Source organism: Tenrec ecaudatus, chromosome 10, assembly GCF_050624435.1.
Source record: "Tenrec ecaudatus isolate mTenEca1 chromosome 10, mTenEca1.hap1, whole genome shotgun sequence".
NCBI classification, from domain to species: Eukaryota; Metazoa; Chordata; class Mammalia; order Afrosoricida; family Tenrecidae; genus Tenrec; species Tenrec ecaudatus.
The window spans coordinates 64,048,367-64,066,962 of record NC_134539.1 but is presented as its reverse complement, the minus strand read 5'-3'; the positions used below and the strand labels follow the sequence as shown (position 1 = coordinate 64,066,962).

At 35.0% G+C, this 18,596-nt stretch overlaps 1 protein-coding gene across 3 annotated transcripts in view; it reads left to right on the top strand.

The window, feature by feature from the left end:
- The window catches only part of VPS13A (vacuolar protein sorting 13 homolog A), a 253,560-nt gene that overhangs the window by 214,290 nt on the left and 20,674 nt on the right, over positions 1–18,596 (top strand). Inside the window, exons 61-69 of one of the 3 annotated variants that reach the window (XM_075560518.1) lie at positions 474–619; positions 932–1,013; positions 2,079–2,192; positions 3,193–3,268; positions 3,353–3,516; positions 3,822–3,867; positions 3,974–4,097; positions 8,376–8,490; positions 8,753–11,573. In XM_075560518.1, the coding sequence (XP_075416633.1) occupies positions 474–619; positions 932–1,013; positions 2,079–2,192; positions 3,193–3,268; positions 3,353–3,516; positions 3,822–3,867; positions 3,974–4,097; positions 8,376–8,490; positions 8,753–8,773 (888 nt within the window). In that variant the 3' untranslated portion in view covers positions 8,774–11,573. Of the gene's footprint in view, positions 1–473; positions 620–931; positions 1,014–2,078; positions 2,193–3,192; positions 3,269–3,352; positions 3,517–3,821; positions 3,868–3,973; positions 4,098–8,375; positions 8,491–8,752; positions 11,574–18,596 lie in introns of those variants that run through there. The other 2 variants (XM_075560520.1, XM_075560517.1) reach the window with 2 other exon arrangements.

Genomic DNA, 18,596 nt, shown 5'->3' with positions numbered 1-18,596 from the left:
AAGTTGATTGTAACGCATAGCAACCCTATGGGTATCAGAACAAAAGACTGCCTGGCCCAGCACTGACCTCACAGTTGTTGCTATATTTGAGATTAGTATTGGAGCCGTTGTGTCAGTTTATCTCTTTGAGGGTCGTCGTCTTGTTTTGCTGCCATTATACTTTATGAACCTAGATGTCCTTTTCCAAGAACTGGCCCCTGAATACTCTTCTCTAAAAGAATATCATTGTTACCTCTAAGTTATATGTCTAAAAAATTGACAAATATATTACTATAACTGTAAAAAAGTGCTGTAACTTTACTATTGTACTAATAAATTAATGATCCTTCAAGTTATGTTGTAACCTAATTATATTTGGCATATTTCAGATATTTGAAATCTTATTTATGTTTTAATGAAATTTGGTTTCAAGTATTAAAATTTTTTCTATGAAGAAAATCCTTTTTTAAATATTTGTCTTTTTATTTCTTTAGTTACACTTTAGTGTTTCATTGAGTTCCGGTAGAGAAGAAGCTAAAGATACAAAACAACGTGGGGGATTGATTCCAGTTCACTCTTTAAATCTTTTGCTGAAGAGTATTGGCGCTACTCTTACAGATGTACAGGATGTCGTTTTTAAGTATGATTTATATTCACTTTATATCTTAATGAAAGGTACACTTTTTATTTACCAGAAATTTTTACAATGAAAGAAGTACATTCTTTTATGGAATACAGTCTAAATAACACTTCACATGTTTCTTAACCATTCAATAACAAAATAATTATTCATTCATTTTCCTTAAAAAGGACCGTAGACTCTGCAAATTTGTTCATAATATAAGGTTATTGCTTTTCTGACCTAAGAAATTATTTTTATACTGACCTATACAGTATGTATGTACAATATAAAATATGCTTCTACATACAATGCAAAATTCTTTTTTTTCAGACTTGCCTTTTTTGAACTCAACTATCAATTTCATACAACACCGGAACTACGGTCTGAAGTCGTAAGACATTATTCAAAACAGGTGTGTCCAAGATTGTCTTACAACATGTATACTAGTGAAACTGCATTAACACACATGTGTGTGCATGTTGGATTTGACAAGGAAACAAATACTATTTAAAATCTTTTTAAACTTATATTTTTCCCCATAATTGTAGGAAGTAATTTGGCCTAATCAGTATTTTGGTGTTTTTGTCCTTTTCAGAAATTTTGTATTCTAATCATTTCTATAAAGCTAGTGTGGATCAGTGTCCTGGAAATAAGCATATTCCCTTTAAACGAAATATTAACTAAGTAATTCATTACACTTAGTTAAAAGTTTTAAATGAGGTCAGTCGAAACTATTCATTGATAACTGATGGACAAGGGGTACTTTCAATATAACTAAGTTATTTGTGTCATAAAACCAAAAAGCAATACAAACTCCTTACCATGAGTTGATTCTGATTCATAGCAACCCTATAGAGCAAAGTAGAACTGCCCCCGTGGGTTTCTGAGACTGCAAATCTTTATGGGAGGAGAAGGCCTCAGCTTTCTCCCATGGAACTGGCTGGTGTTTTGGAACTATTGAGATGTCAGTTATCAGCCTGGCAGGTAATCCACTATGCCTCTAGACTTCCTTCGTTAGTCCGTAGATCTACTTTAGTGGGCATTTCCTCCACGTCTAAAAAAGACTCCTGTATTTATTACATTAAGTCGGGGCACCTGAAGCAGCTATGGTTTACTAGTCAGATCACTGAGCATGACAAGACATCTGGGTTTGAATTCTAATTTTGCCATTTGTTCACTCTGACCCTAAGTGTCACTTGACATAGGTTCGGGCTACCTCTCTAGGCTATAAAATGGTAACACCAAAAGTCACACAGTTGTAAATATGATAACATTTTCAATATTCTATATTTTATGTATCATTTTACCTCTAATGTGACCCCAAGTTGCTTTTCTGAAAAAAACTTAAGAATTTTCAAGAACAAAGTGTTAAATTGATGAGACACGTGCTAACATGAAGAAACAAGGTGTGTGTATAGAACAAGCTTCTCAAAAAAAGTGTTTCATCTGATTTTCTGAATCATATTGTATTTTTTAGGCCATTAAGCAGATGTATGTGCTCATTCTTGGACTTGAAGTTTTGGGAAATCCCTTTGGCTTAATTAGAGAATTTTCCGAAGGTGTAGAAGCATTTTTTTATGAACCTTATCAGGTAAAATCCTGCCGCCACCACGTATAGCCATTGAGTCAATTCCTACTATAGGCAAAATAACTTTCCTTGTGTATTGTGATATAGCACAGTAATAGTTTTACTTAATAATAATAATACTTTCTTATTGCCAACTTGAATGTATGTGTATGTAGATTTTGAGAAACACACAAAAGATTATTTTGCAGCAAAGGTAAGACTTGTTTTTCTTTTTACTTGCTACGTTTTCTTTCAAACTTTGAACAAGATTTTGCTAAGATACAGAATTTTAAATGTTATATTAGATTTTAAAAGATGCATGACTTTATTTTTTAAGAGAAGGAGGATCACTATGTATACATGGTCTTGCTTTGCATAATACTGTATATCATGAAAGCAGCTATACAGGTCACTACCATGTGAAGCAATCTTAATAGCTGATGGGCAAAAGTATGATTATTTTGCAACTCAAGAAATGTCTACCAAAACATTAAAATCTTTCTTACTCTGTTATAAATGTTTAACATACTAAAAAATATAGTAAAACTAGTATTTATTATACTATAATTTTAAAAACTAGGTACACTGAAACAATTAGAATTTTATTTTTGAAATAAATAGAATTGTTTAAAGTGCGCTTGCCTTACTCATAGCATGTAACTTATAATATGGAGCAAACATCATTTTTTATACCTTGGTGAATTGGCATATATATTTTTCTAAGCTTGGATCAGCTCCAAGATTTTGCCTTTTTAATGTCATGAAATATCTCTGAAAATTCCTTTAATTATTGTTACTTGCCTGCATCACTTCCTCCAAGCCATCTTTATTATTTTTGCGTCCACCACTTTCTGTATTTGGGTTGATAAGTTTACCTTATTTTATTATTATTTAGATTTTTTTCAAATCATCTTTTTGGGGGCTCATACGTCTCATCACAATCCTTACAGATGTCCATTGTGTCAAGCACACTTGTACATATGTTGCCACCATCATTTTCCTTACATTCTGTTTGACCCTTTAGGGAGCCATCCAAGGTCCTGAAGAGTTTGTGGAAGGAATGGCACTAGGACTGAAAGCACTAGTTGGTGGGGCTGTAGGTAAGAAACCTAGTAAATCACCAAGCATTACTGTATTAGACGGTGACGATATGCTTCTACTAAAGACCCCGTCATTTCTACTAGGTGGCTTAGCTGGGGCTGCCTCCAAAATCACCAGTGCCATGGCTAAAGGAGTAGCAGCCATTACTATGGACGAGGATTACCAGCAGAAGAGGAGAGAAGCCATGAATAAACAACCAGCTGGATTCAGAGAAGGCATCACTCGAGGAGGAAAAGGCTTAGTTTCTGTAAGCAGTTCCACAGGGTTCTGAAGATTTTATATAACACCTTCTAAAACCTCATTCTGCAAATCAAATAAGTGGACATGTACTTACCACTCCTTAAAGTGTCATTTGTCTATTTAGTGAGCAGGTGGTAGGAGCATATATATCAGCAGCCTCAAATCAGTCTGTTTAAATCAAATTCCGAATAAATATATTGGTTCCTATGTTGTCTAGAAATATGTTTTTGTATAAGCCACACTTGGTTTATTGAAACATTACCTGAAAATTAAAAGAAACATTTTTTTTTCAATTGTGCTTTCTTCCTTTAGGGTTTTGTAAGTGGCATAACAGGAATTGTGACAAAACCAATCAAAGGCAAGTATAGTAGTTTATTTGGGTGATAAATACTGCAAGTTACTTCAAGTTTATTCTATTTTCATTCTTGTTCTATTTGTTTAAACATTACCCTTTTTCTTTCTAGGAGCGCAAAAAGAAGGAGCAGCTGGTTTCTTTAAAGGTGTCGGGAAAGGCTTAGTTGGAGCAGTGGCTAGACCCACTGGAGGCATCATCGACATGGCTAGCAGTACATTTCAGGGAATAAAAAGGTAAATTCCCTTTGATGTGAGATATGAGGGAAATGAATAAGCCACAAGAAATGAAACCTGTCTTTCAGGCTAAGGCATTTTGCCAGGACCTTCCTAATTCATTTTTATCTTTTCATCTGCTGCCATTGCATGCTTTCAGCTTTATAGCATTGCCTTTTACTCATCAATCAGTCTCAGCAGGAAATGTTTGGCAAGTTAGTCAAACTCTTGTTATTTTGATCAAAATCATTATGTATGTAGTGCTCTATATCTGTTAGGAAATTAGCAGATAGAATATTCTGTCTCCTTTTTAAAGAAATAATGACGTTTTATATTCATCACTTAAATCAAGATTGTCTCCAGCCTTTGTTTTTATCTTATTTTATTATAAATCTTTGTTTTTGTTCCCACTAATTTTTCTTTATCTGTGGAAGAAATTTTAAACCATTGTTCTTGCTTCCTCCATGTTAAAAAGTTTATTTGCAGACTGAAGTTTACTGGTTGTATTATTGCTACCTCTGCCCTAGACACTACAGCACATATGCTAAATGATTAAATTCATGCTAATGAGATAGGAACTTCCCCACATCTTTCCCTTCTCCATTTTCCTTCCTTCCTGATCACATAGGATATGTGTGGTCATTTTATAAGCTGTTCCTCTTAAGATAACACATGGAATGCTTACAGTACTGGATGTTTCCATTTTCACTAGTTAGAATTAAGATAAGCTAAAAAATAGATTGATCTTCTCTACCAGTCACTTAAAGTAAACCTCCCAACCCTATTCATACTGACCCAGTAGAATAAGGTAGAACTTCCCCTGTGAGCTTTCGAGAGTGTAAATCATTACTTCAAGAGTAGAAAGCCTTGTCTTTCTCCTGTGGTGGTTTCAAACTGTGGACCTTGTGGTTAACAACCTTAATGAATAACCACTATGCCACTATGATGTCTTTCTGGGGAGGTGTAGTAAATAATAAATACAGCATACAAAATAGGTGTTAGTTGACTGTGTTATTGGTAAGACTCCCAGCTGGCCAACTGTGGGCTATTAGTATTTGAGTTTTATGGGAATCAAAAATTCTATACAGCTTTTGAATGGTATAGGGTGTTGGGACTGCTAACCACTGCATTACTCGACTTCATCAAAAGTAAAAGTGAAAAGATAGTTTATGGGTTAGGGGAAAACTGGGGGGACGATATATACCACCTCATAAGATTTAATATCTAGATTAGGTAAATAACTCCTATAACTCATCAACAAAAAGGCAAATAACCAAATCAAAAATTTATGTAGGACTTGAATAAACATTGAGTAAGCAAACAAAAAGTTGCTTAGTGTCCTTAGTCATTAGACAAATGCAAATCAGAATCATAATGACATACCCTTTGACACCCCCCCCCCCATGAGGATAGCCATTATCAGGGAAAGAAAAATGTTGATGAGGATATGGAGAATTTGGAACCCTGATCTAGTGCTAGATCTAGTACTAGGAGGGTTATGAAGTGATGCTGATGCTGTGGAAAACTGTTGGAAAGTTCATTCTAAGTTAAAGAAATAAATACTCTTTTTACCCAGCATTTCCACTCCTAGATATATATTTACCCAAAAGATTTGAAATCAGTCTTGTGCACTACATACATTACTCACAAAAGACATGTCCATTAACAGGTAAATGTATAAACAAAAAGTGGCCTTTCCATTCAGTGTTGTAGTTCCTCAGCCATAGAGAGAAGCGCAGCTCAGCAACATACTATGAGGTGGACAAGCCTTGCAGACATTCTGAGTGCAATCGCGCAGACCCAGAAGGTGAAATACTGCATGATCGCACATGAGACATTTATAGTAGTCAAATGCATAGAGTGCTTACGAGGGCTGGTTGAGGAGGGCCAAGGGGCATTTAGTTGCTGCCAAGGATGACTTTAAATTTAGAAATGATTGTAGAGCATGATAGTTAGTGTAACTGAATTTTACACATAGAAATACTTAAATCACCCATGTTTTGTTCTATATATGTTTTATAACAATGAAAGAATAGTAGATACTGTATACACTCAAGTATAAGCCGAGGTACCTAATTATTACCTGGGAAACCAGAAAAACTGATTGACTCGAGTATAAGCCTAGGGTGGGAAATGCAGAAGCTATTGGTGAGTTTCAATCATCAAAACAAATGAAAATAAAATAACTAAAAATTGAGACATCAGTGGGGTAATGTATTTAAATATTTATTTTAAATAAAAAGCATAAATAAAAGGACAACAAGTCATTTAACATTAGTAAACCAGCACAGTAAGTGGAAAATAGGTTCAACAAAAACAATAAAGTATCAACAATGATACTTTAAGAGTACTATTCCCTGAGCTCAATCAGCAACCAAGCTAAAATGTAGAGTTAAAATCCTTCAAATGGTTTCTTCATCATCATCCATATCCCAATGCAGAGCTTCAGCTGGTGTGCGGTCATCATAGACGCTGTCCTCACTGAGATCGCAGTCATCACCATCACTGCTGTCATTTTCATGCAAAGCACAGTCTTCACTGCCATCTACAGCATTACTAATACTACATTTCTGGAAGGCACGTCGCACCATGTCTTCTGGAATGTCTTCCCATGCATCTTGAACCCACTTTGCTATTAACTCTTATGTCAGACTTCGTGACATTTCCTCCTTTTGTTAGTCGGCTTGACCAGGTGACATCAACTCATGCCACATCCTTCACACACGGTCTTTAAAAGGCTTATTCAAAGACACATCCAGAGGCTACAGTACAGATGTAAGCCCACCTGCAATAACGGCTAAAGTAACTTTACTAGATTTTGCCAATTTTATTTATGTTATCCGATAGGTGGACTCTGAACATTTCCCAAACAAGTAACGATGGCTTTTTCTTTAAGGCTATTCCTGGTTGTTGGTTCCAAATTTCTTCCAGCCATTTTTATGTTCCATCTTCATCCATCCAGCCTCTAACATGTACACACACAGTAATTCTTGGTGGGAAATTGATCTTTTTAGGCAAGGTCTTTCTTTTAAAAATAATGACAGGACACAGCTTAGTTCCATTAGCCAAACATGATAGAACAACTGTAAAGTGTTGATTGTTTGGTTGTTTTTTTTTTCGTTTCCTGTGGTTTTGAGAAAAAAATTTTTTTTCTACTAAACTTGCCACAGTTCTGTTGCTTGGAAGATCAAAAGTCATGGCAGCTTCATCCATATTCCCAATATCTGCCAGGTCATAAACATAAAGACTTATTTGTTTTATAATAAATGACTGGAATGACATAATGTTTTCTTCAAGGTCTTGTGGCAATTTCTGGGAAATCTTTGTTCTTTGTCTGAAACATAGTAGGCCAAACCTATTCATGAAGTGGGTACACCATCCTGCTGATGCAGCAAATTTTTCAATGCCTAGTGCTTTATATTTGTCATCCTTAGCCATTTGTAGAGCATGTATGCGGATTCCCATGCGTGTTACACAGTAACTATTTTGACGACACTCCATAACCCATTTATGCAATTCACTCTCTAGAGACCCATACAAAGATGTTAAACCACGACGAGCTTTTTTAGCTTTTGGAATCTGTTCCAAGTCAGCCTTCATTTTCCGCCACTCTCTCACTTGCTTTTCGTCAACACAGAATTCCCTCCTTGCGATGCTGTTATTGCTCTCTTCTGCTCTTGACACAACCTTCATTTTGAAACCAGCCTCATAGACCGGTGTTGTTGTTTTGGTTCAAGAGTATCCATTTCTAATAGGATTAAAAAAACAAGACTTTGAAAAAGAACTTTCATGGTAATGCCTCTCCCCCTCCTCCCCCCCCTCTGCCATGTTAGCCAGGAGGAGAGGGGGGAGTCCATGTGGGCTGGGGATGCAGGATGTGAATTAACACAGAGACCAGAGGGGAGAGACGGAGCTCAGCCACAGACACATCCTTACCAGTTCAGCTGCCAGCGTAAGTGAATCACTACGGGTGCTTCTGCGAATTGGAGCTGTCCATGTCATAGGACGGCTCTGATTGGTTAGATGTGAGTAAAACATTCAAAGCCCTGCAGTGTCAGCGGGGCTTTGAATGAACAGTGGAGAAACGGCAATCACCCGCGAGATAACAGGCGCTTGTTCAGTTATGGGGGGAAAGCGAGATGTTACACTTCATTGGGATACCACTGACCCATGTATTAGCCAAACCCCAGTATATACGGTAACTTATTTTATTTAGAAGCTTCCCTTTTTGGTATTGGCTTTTAAAACTGTGTTTATGAGTTCTTTTTAAAAGTCGAGTTGTTTTCTTTTATCCTCTAGAGCTACTGAGACTTCTGATGAAGTAGAGAGTCTGCGGCCCCCACGGTTCTTTAATGAAGATGGTGTTATCAGGCCTTACAGACTGAGGGATGGTACTGGAAATCAGATGTTACAGGTGTGGAACTTTCTAATAAATTAATGTTAATTTAATCAAGTTACTTTTTAAAATAGATATATTAGAAGACTTCTAAATGTCCATGGAAAAATAGAATTTAAAGATAATATAATTTTTCCATAAACATTTGAAGCTCCCATAATGCTTTAAGTACATTGTAGATGGTTTGTTTTTATATGAGCTAGTTCTATTTTTAAGTCTCTTAATATTTACTAAGTAATGTACATTTATTTACTATAAGATTTTTTTCTCTTTTTTTCAGGCATCAAAAAGTTTGATATGAAAACAGTTAATGCATGACTTTGCAAGTGAAAGCCAACAGTAGATTTTAGTCTAAAACTTTACAAACTACGTACAGCTGTTTAAGTATTTTCAATGTAAAGAAAACCTTTACATTGGTAACTTTTTGAACAGGTTTTTTCAATGGATCCAATGTTTATATAGGATATTCTTAGTCCTGTGCTGGACCTGCTAGTGTTGGTAATTGCCTTTGTGTTTTGTGTACCCTTGCTGTTGTTGGTACTTATTTAATCAACCATTTCTGTTTGGCATGTTTCCTTCTGTTCATGAAATCTAGTAGGAGATTCTGTAGCCGATAAAATCCTCATACCAAATTCAACATGCTCAAGTTCAACATGACTTTTAAAAAACCAGGACTGCTATGAATGCAAAGTCTTTGTAGGTTCTTATCTTTTAAGAGATTTCATTTAGAGGTGTTCCGATGGCCATGACTTCTGTCCAATTTATTCTTGTGTTATCTTTATGTAAAAACTTGTGGAATTTAATAAGTAGTTTACATTTCAGATCAACCTCTTTAATTAAGAAAGGTTAATTTTGGGATAGGCATAGAATATTTTATCTAGACAATTTTCTTATGTAGAAAATTTATTAAAACCTAAAGTATAGTGCAGGTAACTAGACACCAATTTAATGTAATTTCCATGGTTTACCTGTAATATGAATTATTAAATCATTTGAAAATAGTCATTACATTACCAAGACTTAAAAATCTATATAATATAAAACTGTAAAAAGTGTGGTCCTTCCTTTATAGTCTTGGTATTTTAAAGCACTTTTATGTTTGAAGTGTTGCCAGGGTAAAGATTAAACCTTTAATATTTCACCCACTAATTATATAGTGTATTTTACCTAAAATGTACCTCTAAGTCATTTTCTGAGTCTTCTATCTGTTGTAGTAAAACATAGCAGAGACAGAGTTAGTGTGTCATATTTCGTCCATAGACTTTATATTGTGTTTAAAGCATCAAAATAATTGAGTATAGTGATAAATAAGTAATCTAGTGAGTGGTTATACTTTAAAGGACATGTGAACAACGTCTACATGGACATTTTTATCATCCTTTAGAAAATAAAAAAGTTGCAAGATTCACCTATGGTTCATACAGCGGCAGCATATTTTCATGCCCACTATCTGCTGTCCCTCATTAGAGCATAATCAACATTTCAGTAAACTGAGAGTTGAATCGTTTTCAACTTAACTGTTAACAAAATAATAATTATTTTTGGTATTTTAATAAACTATCTAGAAAGTATAGATGAATAGTTTTAAAATGTGTCCTGAATATTAGAAAACAGATTATTACATACAAGGAAACTTTGAAATACTAAAAAATCTCTCAATAATTGGTAACTTGATTCTGGTGACTTACATTTTTTTCCATGACTCTTCCATTATTTATCTTCTGAAGTTTTAAAAGTTGAGAGTTAAATGATTATGGCCCTTGACTATGCATTCTTAAACACATGTATGATTTTTCATTAGAACAGTCTTAGCATTAATTGCTAGGAGAGATATTTCATTGACTAAACACTCATAATTGTGGCATTACTTGAGTGTCATCAAAAAAACATTAAACGCCCTCTTGACTGGCATGCCTGTGGGAATTCAGCAGATGCGTGTGGTCAGTGTTACTTGCTTACATGATTGAGAAGTGGGTTGTTGTTTTGGTGGTAATGGTGCTTTTTTGAATCAAAACTCTTGTAAATCTAGGAAACACTTTTAAATATATGAATAGCAATACTAAGAAAAAGAAGGCTATGTCATGGATTTAAAGTCCGCTTTGCCTTCTTTAAAGGATTTCATGTTGATATTCTTAGAAAATATTTAATGCTTTCAAATGTTTTTCATTTTCTAAATAAAAGGTGCTCTATTTTCATTAAATCCTATATGCCTGTATATAGTAATTATAAAATATTCTCTTTGGTTGTGAACCTTTCTGTTCAGAAAGTGGCACCTAACTTTCTTTAGTAGTCAAGTAAGATTACCTACTAGAGATACAGAATGAGAATTGGAATGTATTCAAAGAATACATTATTGATATCTTTAACTGCTTGATACATGAAGTTGAACCAAGCATTTGATTTTAGTCATATGTTGGTTAAGTTATAGAATATTGTATCCATAAATGATGGATAATTAACTAAATCCGTTACTTTCTGTTACAACTGAAAATCTACTTAATTTTGACTCCTTGCACATTTCTTAATTTTACATGTGTTCCAGGCAGTTCACCATTCTTAACTAACCTTTGTGCTTCTTTTTTCCTTTACCATGCTTACAGAAAATTCAGGTCTACAGGGAGTGGATTATGACTCACGGTAGTGTTAGCGATGGTGATGATGATGACGATGATGATTAGTCAGATTCTGAACTGTTAAAATTCATATGTTCTTTCTCATTTTTCTTGGAATATTTCATTAACATGCTTCATATGACTGCTAACATAATGGCATATGTCCACTTTTAGGGAAGTAAATATTTTTCCTTTTTAAATGTTTTTCTGCACAGGTTCAAAAAACAAAATAATTGCATTACTTAAGCATAGAAAAATGCATTTTACAGCAAAGAAGGACATACATATATCATAGCATTTGCTTGTATCTATTTTGTAACTTTTTGTTTCTAAGATTTAAAGTTAGACCTAAATGCACTTTTTGATGCCACTAATTTTATTTTAAATTCTTTTAAATTATTTACTTATTAGCAAAGTACTTTTTACAATTTCTCTAAAATTTGCTGGACTGTAATGTAATGACATTGTATAAACAACGAAGAATAGTAATCGCCACTCAATATTCATTTAGCCTTATTCAGAATATTTTGTAAATTTCTCTTAAAATAATAAATATATTATTTCAAACATTGTTTTTGGAGTATATTGAAGCATTTTATGATTTTGCCACATTCTGCCCCATTTTCATAGTATATTTGATGTCCTCAAAAGCTCTTCTATTCTCTTATGACTGGTGCTTTGGAATAAAAATAGGCATTTACCTGAAGCACTTTTGCCTAACTGAGCTTATTTTCAAGCTGTGCTGGTGCAGTAGTTAGCATGAAGCTGCTAACTGAAAAGATCGGTGGTTAAAACCTACTCCAGAGGCTCCATGGAAGAAAGACCCAGAGATCTGCCCCATAAAGATTACAGCCAAGAAAATCCTGTAGGCAGTTCTGTTGTGTCTCAGGAATCACTGAGTAGAAATCAGTGTAGCACCTGGTAGCAGAAACAGAGAATTGACTTAATAGTTGACTTTTGGTTCAGTCCATTCCGCTCATGAAGCCTGAGTCTTTTTAAATTCTTGATTTTGTCAAACTTTTATTTCTATTACTAGTTTTTTGGTGTGTTCTTTGAAATGCAGTATTTTAGATCTTAAAATATTGATCTTATAATGCACAGCTAAAAAGGAAACTGTTCTTTTGGAAATGTCTACCTAGCTAGCATTCATTCCAACGAAACAGAAATCAAGGTTTTATGTATGAAGACTAAGAAATAGACTAATGTCCAAGAATTTTAATATTCTTTTCTCACAATAGTATCCTGATCTTTTTGGAATAAGCAAATAAAAACAATATTCTTATTCACAGCTGGTACCAGACACTGCATTTTTGTCACTCATTCGCTATTGTATCCCCCTTGACCAAAATCAAACAAAGCCCTGTTAACTCTACTAGACGATCACAGCATATGGTAGTAGATTGTGTGGTTCTGAGGGAAGAGGACTTTGGAAATGTCATCACTGGCTACTTAGACTTCAACTTTGCTATATACAAGGCCTTTCTAAAACGGAAAGTCCTAACTTAATTGTTTTTAGATTTTTACTGAGTTTCTAATAGTTGGTCTTGGAGAAGTTAATTCTGTGATATGATCTTAGCCTTCTAGTTCTTAAAACCCTTATCTGGAAAAAAAGTTTGGAATACTCAAAAGTCACATCATTTCAATGAAAAGAAAAGAAATAGGATTACACATATTTAAAATCTCTTCAGTAAAATGGTTTTTTTTAATAGTGTTCTAGTAATTTTCTCACTTAGCTTTTATGATCTGCAGGATTCCTCATTGATAAAACATTAACTCATAGTAGTGAAATATGTTCTTTAGCAATGTAATTGCCCTTTTTCATTTATATTCTTTTGCTACAGTGGATTCATCTTTTCCATTTGGTTCTGACTGCAGAGGTTTTTTATTTTTGTTTATTTTCAGAAATATTGTATTGCTTTTATTAGAGGAAAATTTAAGACAGAATTTCCCTACTGTTTTACACCAATGTTTTCTTGATGAAGAAATAAGATGTCCTTATGCTTCATCAAGTATATGAAAAATGATCTTGTGATCAACTTTGGGATTTTAATAAGCTGAGCCCTTTTTGTTGTTTATTATTAGTGATCCTATACTTAATTAAAGATCCCTAGTGCAGTGGTTAAGCGTTTACTGCTAACCAGAAGGTCAGAGGTTCAAACATACCAGCCTCTTCTTTCTTTACCTATTCTGACACTAGTAGTTCCTTCCATACTGCACTACTTCTGTGCCTGGTTCAATAATTTCATTGCGGTGGCCACACAAAACTCACAATACTCACAGGTAAGGGGGTTAATTAGGGAAGTTAATGTTGTTGCTATTGTTAGGTGCCATCATATTGGCTCTGGCCCATAACTACCGTATGCCCAACAAAACAAACCACTGCACAGGGAGTTAATAGATTACCATAAGTCAGGATATGCAGTCTTTAGTCTCCTCAGCCAGCAGCTAAGTATCTCTCCAGTTCTAAATTTCTCAGCCACATGGTAGCCAAGTCTCTGGTTACCGGTTTCTCGGCTTCATGGTCCCTTGGCCTCTTCCTCCATGGGCCAGGAAGCCAGCATCCCTGGCATACTGTACCACAGTTACATAGTCTCAGAGCACATGAGAAGGTGCTTCATAGTGTTGATGCTGCTGTTCTGAATCTTGGTGCCACAGTCTTGATGTACCTGGTCTTGAAGACCTCTTCCATTTCAGACAGAGATCTTAGACATGCTCTTCCAAAGACCTGAGGGTTTTCTCTTTTCTCTGCTGGGGGGTGGGGGGATAAAAACTTTCCCATGCCATCTATTAGTGTTACATATGCCCTATTTGCATAGTACCACTCAGTTATTGGATGGGCGTTACTGAGACCTGGGTAAAAGAGCCATATTAAGAAATTTCAAGCACACCAGCCTGTGATCCAAGGAGTGTAAATAATTTAATCCAAATCTGAAGGAGAGAATGCTATCAGAGTTTATATTGTGAACACCCAGGGTTTGCAACAGGCTATGTTCAACAGTGAAAGCCCAAACTCCATTTGCAGGCTCCACACATAGATGTGTGAATGCCCCCTGACTGTCATCTAGGGATATGAATAGTCTTGTTATCAGACTTAGAGCATTGTCGTGATGAGTAGAGTAGATAGGGTTTAAGTGAAAGGGAAATGCCCATGGATTAAGGCTCCAGTGAATGTTCTCAGAAAATAGACCAGCAATGTGAACAGCATGCTGTTGTGCAGGGTGTATTGGAAAGTGGATTATGGCAGATATAGTTATGTTAAAAGTTTAACATTTGATCTTGCTTTTGACCAATTTTTAAGTTCTGATATTTTCTGTTTTCTTTTCCATTGAGGTTTTTCTCTATTTTATTTAATTTTTGTTAGTTTTTTTGTTTCTTGTTTTTGTATTTTGTTCAGGATCTGAAATTCAGGATGGGTGAATCTATAGAGACAGTAACTATTTGGGGGTATAACAAGGTTGGGAGATGGGGAACGAATAACACTGAGGACAAAAAAAGAAGAAAATGATCTAAAATTGTTTGTGGTAATGATTGTGCAACTCTTTTGATATGATTGAACTATCGGATTGTATGATATGTGGATTATGTGCCAAGAAAACTGATAATATAATACCACACTTTTCCAGATCATTTTACTTTACTGATATCCTCCCACATAGTTTAAGACTTGATCAGTTGAAAAGAAAGTGGAAGATAGGTTTTCTATTCCTTTGCTATTGTTGTTAGGTCTTGAGTCCGTATCACTACCCCTTTTCTTCAGAGTGGTTTGAGCAACAGACTTTTCAGTTAACAGTGGAATGCTTAACAATTGTGCCAGCAATGCATGTCTCTTCTTGTAGGAATTCTTTATTCTTATTTGACACTTGACTACCATATTGAAAACTGGAAGATTTGGAAAAATTCTGAAACTTGGACTTCTTGAACTAGAAATATTCTGCATTTATAAGAGCCTATTAGATACAGGTCTGAATTGAATATAAATATAATAAATCCTAGTTTTCAATATTCCTTATAGAAAAGCAAGCAAGAATATATTTCAGTTTATATCTGTATTTTAAATGTCAGGATTTTAGAAGTTGTGCCTTTGAAATCTCTCAAAGCACTTACTATTGACGCAGTGGAGCCCTTGTAGGTCTAGAATTTCAAGGCCCAGCATGAGAAATATACTGCCTTATACGAGGGCGTCCACTCCCCCCCCAAAAAAAAAAATTTGGAAAAAGCTTTGCTGGGCAGAGCTTTCGTAATACACATTTTTCCTGCTAGGTGAGCACCCAGTGGCCTCACCTGGGAAGGTTCTCTCTGATCACAGTGAATTTTTTCATAGAACTAGTTTTGCTCCTCGTTTTTTGTCATGGCCGATTTAAGAGAACAGCATGTGGTGGTGAAATTTTGGAGAAATTCCACAGACACTGTTGTGACAATGAACACAGCCTACAGAGACAGTGCTATGGGGTAAAAAAAATCAATTGTCTGAGTGGTTTTCTCATTTTTTAAAAAAGGCAAAATGTCAATTAATGACAAACTGTCAACTTGCTGAATGGATAAAAATGTCAACTTGTAGTGCATTTGGAGTTTGTTCCACTAGATCAAACTGTTAATCAAGCTTTCTGTTTAGAAGTTCTGAAAAGAGTATGTCACAGTGTGCCACCTAAAAGGCCTGATTTGTGGCAGATGGAGGACTGGTTTTCCCATCACGTCAACGCACCTGCTCATGTAGCCATTTTCAGTGCACCAGTTTTTTGGCAAGAAACAGCATTCCTCTTTGGCCCCATGCAACTTACTCACCTGACCTCACTCCTTGCGACTTCTATTTGTTTCCACAAATGAAGAGGGACATGAAAGCAATTTGATGATGTAGAAGTTTGAAGAAAAAAACGAGGGAGGTGCTGTCAACCATCCAGAGGAGTTTGAAAGATGTTTGCAAGAATGGCATCAGAAATTTGACAAATGTATGCAGTGTAATGGAGAGTACTTTGAAGGTGATCAGTTGTTTTGTACAAAAATTTAAATTGATGGCTTTGAAAATTACGGGGGTTTTTTTGGGGGGGTGCCCCTCGTCTACATTCCAGGATCACATAAACTAAAGAACAATGACTATTATAGTAGCTTGCCTGATTCAAGTCCTTTGATGAAATACTGCATTCAATTTACTAGGAGGACCAGAAGTAACCATCCTAAATATTACTGAGCGTTTTTTTCTGTCATACCTTCAACCATTTATTTGTTTATTTATAGAGTTTATAATAAACTGATTTATAGTAGTTCAAAAGCATTAAAGGTGGTATTAGGCATAAGAAAGATGCCTAATCTTTCTTTACACAGCAACTAGTAACTTCGATCACATTCTAATTTTGATGAGTGTGTAATTAGAATGTTGATTTCATTTATCTTTCTATACTTGTACCTTAGATAAATGGACATCAATTTGTAAATCTTTGCATTTATTTAACCTTTCAGTGAGTGAATGTATTAATGGAGTAAAGTCAATATTTTCCACCTATTATAATTAAAGTCTGGAGTCAAATGAAATAAAATATATGGCCTGTTAGGGAACTAGTTTGGTAATATATGATTTTCATCTCTAGTGGTTTATGGTTTATTTTGTTTTAAGGTAGTAGTAGATCAATGCCATGTCCATGATTATAACCCAGGCAATGTGATGGATTTACTTAGCAATTATTCCATATAGGCAAATATGTAGAGTAACATTGTAACTCCAAATACCAGCTTTTAAATAAATGTTTTATAACTTTGTAAAATTGACCTTAAATCTACCCTCCTTCATCATTCATTTTCTGAGTCTAATGTAGACTCTAAAAATATGTGAGCATTTAACAAATTATAGGCTTTATTTGTGTTTAATAATATAATAATTAGGGTAGTCAGATTTAGCTAAGAATATCATTTTTAAGAACCAGACATGTTACATTTTTATTTGAAATGAATATCAATAACCTGATTTTATATGGGATAAAAATTGGAGTTTCTAGGAATTAAAACATTTGAAGACACATAATTCCATAGGAAAAAAACTAACTCCCTCTTGTGAATCAAAGTCCTAAAATATTAGTATTTTGCAGGAGATACGGTTTTCAAAAATGAAAGTAAATTATTTTTTATATTGTTAAAGTAATATATGTACATTACAGAAAATTAGGAAACTACAGAAAAAATAATCCTTAACCCTGAGGGTTATTTTGGCATATTTTCTTTAGTTTGTTTGTTTACCTTGCAGTAGTCTTAGTATATGCATTCCCAACTTTTATATTATTTTAAAATTTTATATGCAAGAATGTTAACTGCTAAATATTAAAAAGCATCCCAATAAAAGTCCCCAGTGAGAAACCTAGTTCTTATTTTTAGAACAAAATTAGTCAGCACAGCCTTTTCTTGATTTTTACAACTCAGATAGATGCCATTTCTTTGTTACTTAACATGACTCCATCATTTTTTGATGCAACCTTTTAAAACAGTTCCTCCACTTAAATAAATGAATAACTCTCCTAAAAAGTATGTTTATGTCTGTGTGGATGTGAATATGTGACTATATGAGAGGATTTTTAAAATTACTGGAAAAGTTATATTATCTTTTCATTCCATTTTTCCACAATCTGATTGTTGGAAGCCCCTTGTATAATCCTGGGGTTCTTCACTGTCTATGACTGTTGCCAACTGGATGGTCCCATAGGGGTAGTGTATTTTTAGCCATTTCTGTTATTTTTTAAATTTATATATGTTGTCTGATATTCTTTATAAAGATATTTTAACTACCATCATGTAAGTTGCTGTAGAAGAGAGGCTGTTTTTGTTTGTTGTATATTTCTTTTCTTTCAGAAATTCCAGGCATTTATAATTAGCTTCAAACACTGCCTTAATAGCAATTGGAAGACAACAGCCTTCAGCCGTCGTGGTCCTCCCTTTCTTGAGGAGGAGGGACTGCAGCTGATCGGGAAGAAGGGGCTTACATAGGCAGTCAGAGCACCAGAGTAGCGCTGAGCAGGCTTCCTGGCTTCATCTGACAGTTTCAGTAAGTGCACAAGAACTAGGAGCAAAGATTGTTAGACTTCACTCTTCATTTTACAGCTTTTCCTCTCCAGCAGATACTTCTGCATTGGATGAGAAAGCTGAAGAGACCCAAATTATGTTCTCTAGGCAAATAAAGAGTTTGTCGTGTCTCCGATAAAGTAGATCCCATGGGAAAGGAGGTTGATTAGTATCCAGTTGGATACAGTGTTTGTATATCGTTGATTATATTTAACAGAAATGTCTTGGAGGGCCTTTTCCACATCATTTTTGAAGGTCTATCCCTGGTGGCGTAGTGTTTACATATTAGGCTGCCATTGACATTGTCCACAATTTGAAACCACCAAACAGCTCCACAAGGAAAAGACTGGGCTTTCTACTCTCATAAACAGTTACAGTTTCGGGAGCCCACAGGGGGTCGCTATGAGTAAACAATAACTTGATAGCAGTGAGTTTGGTTTGGGAGACTTCTGAATCTCTTATTTTGTGCCA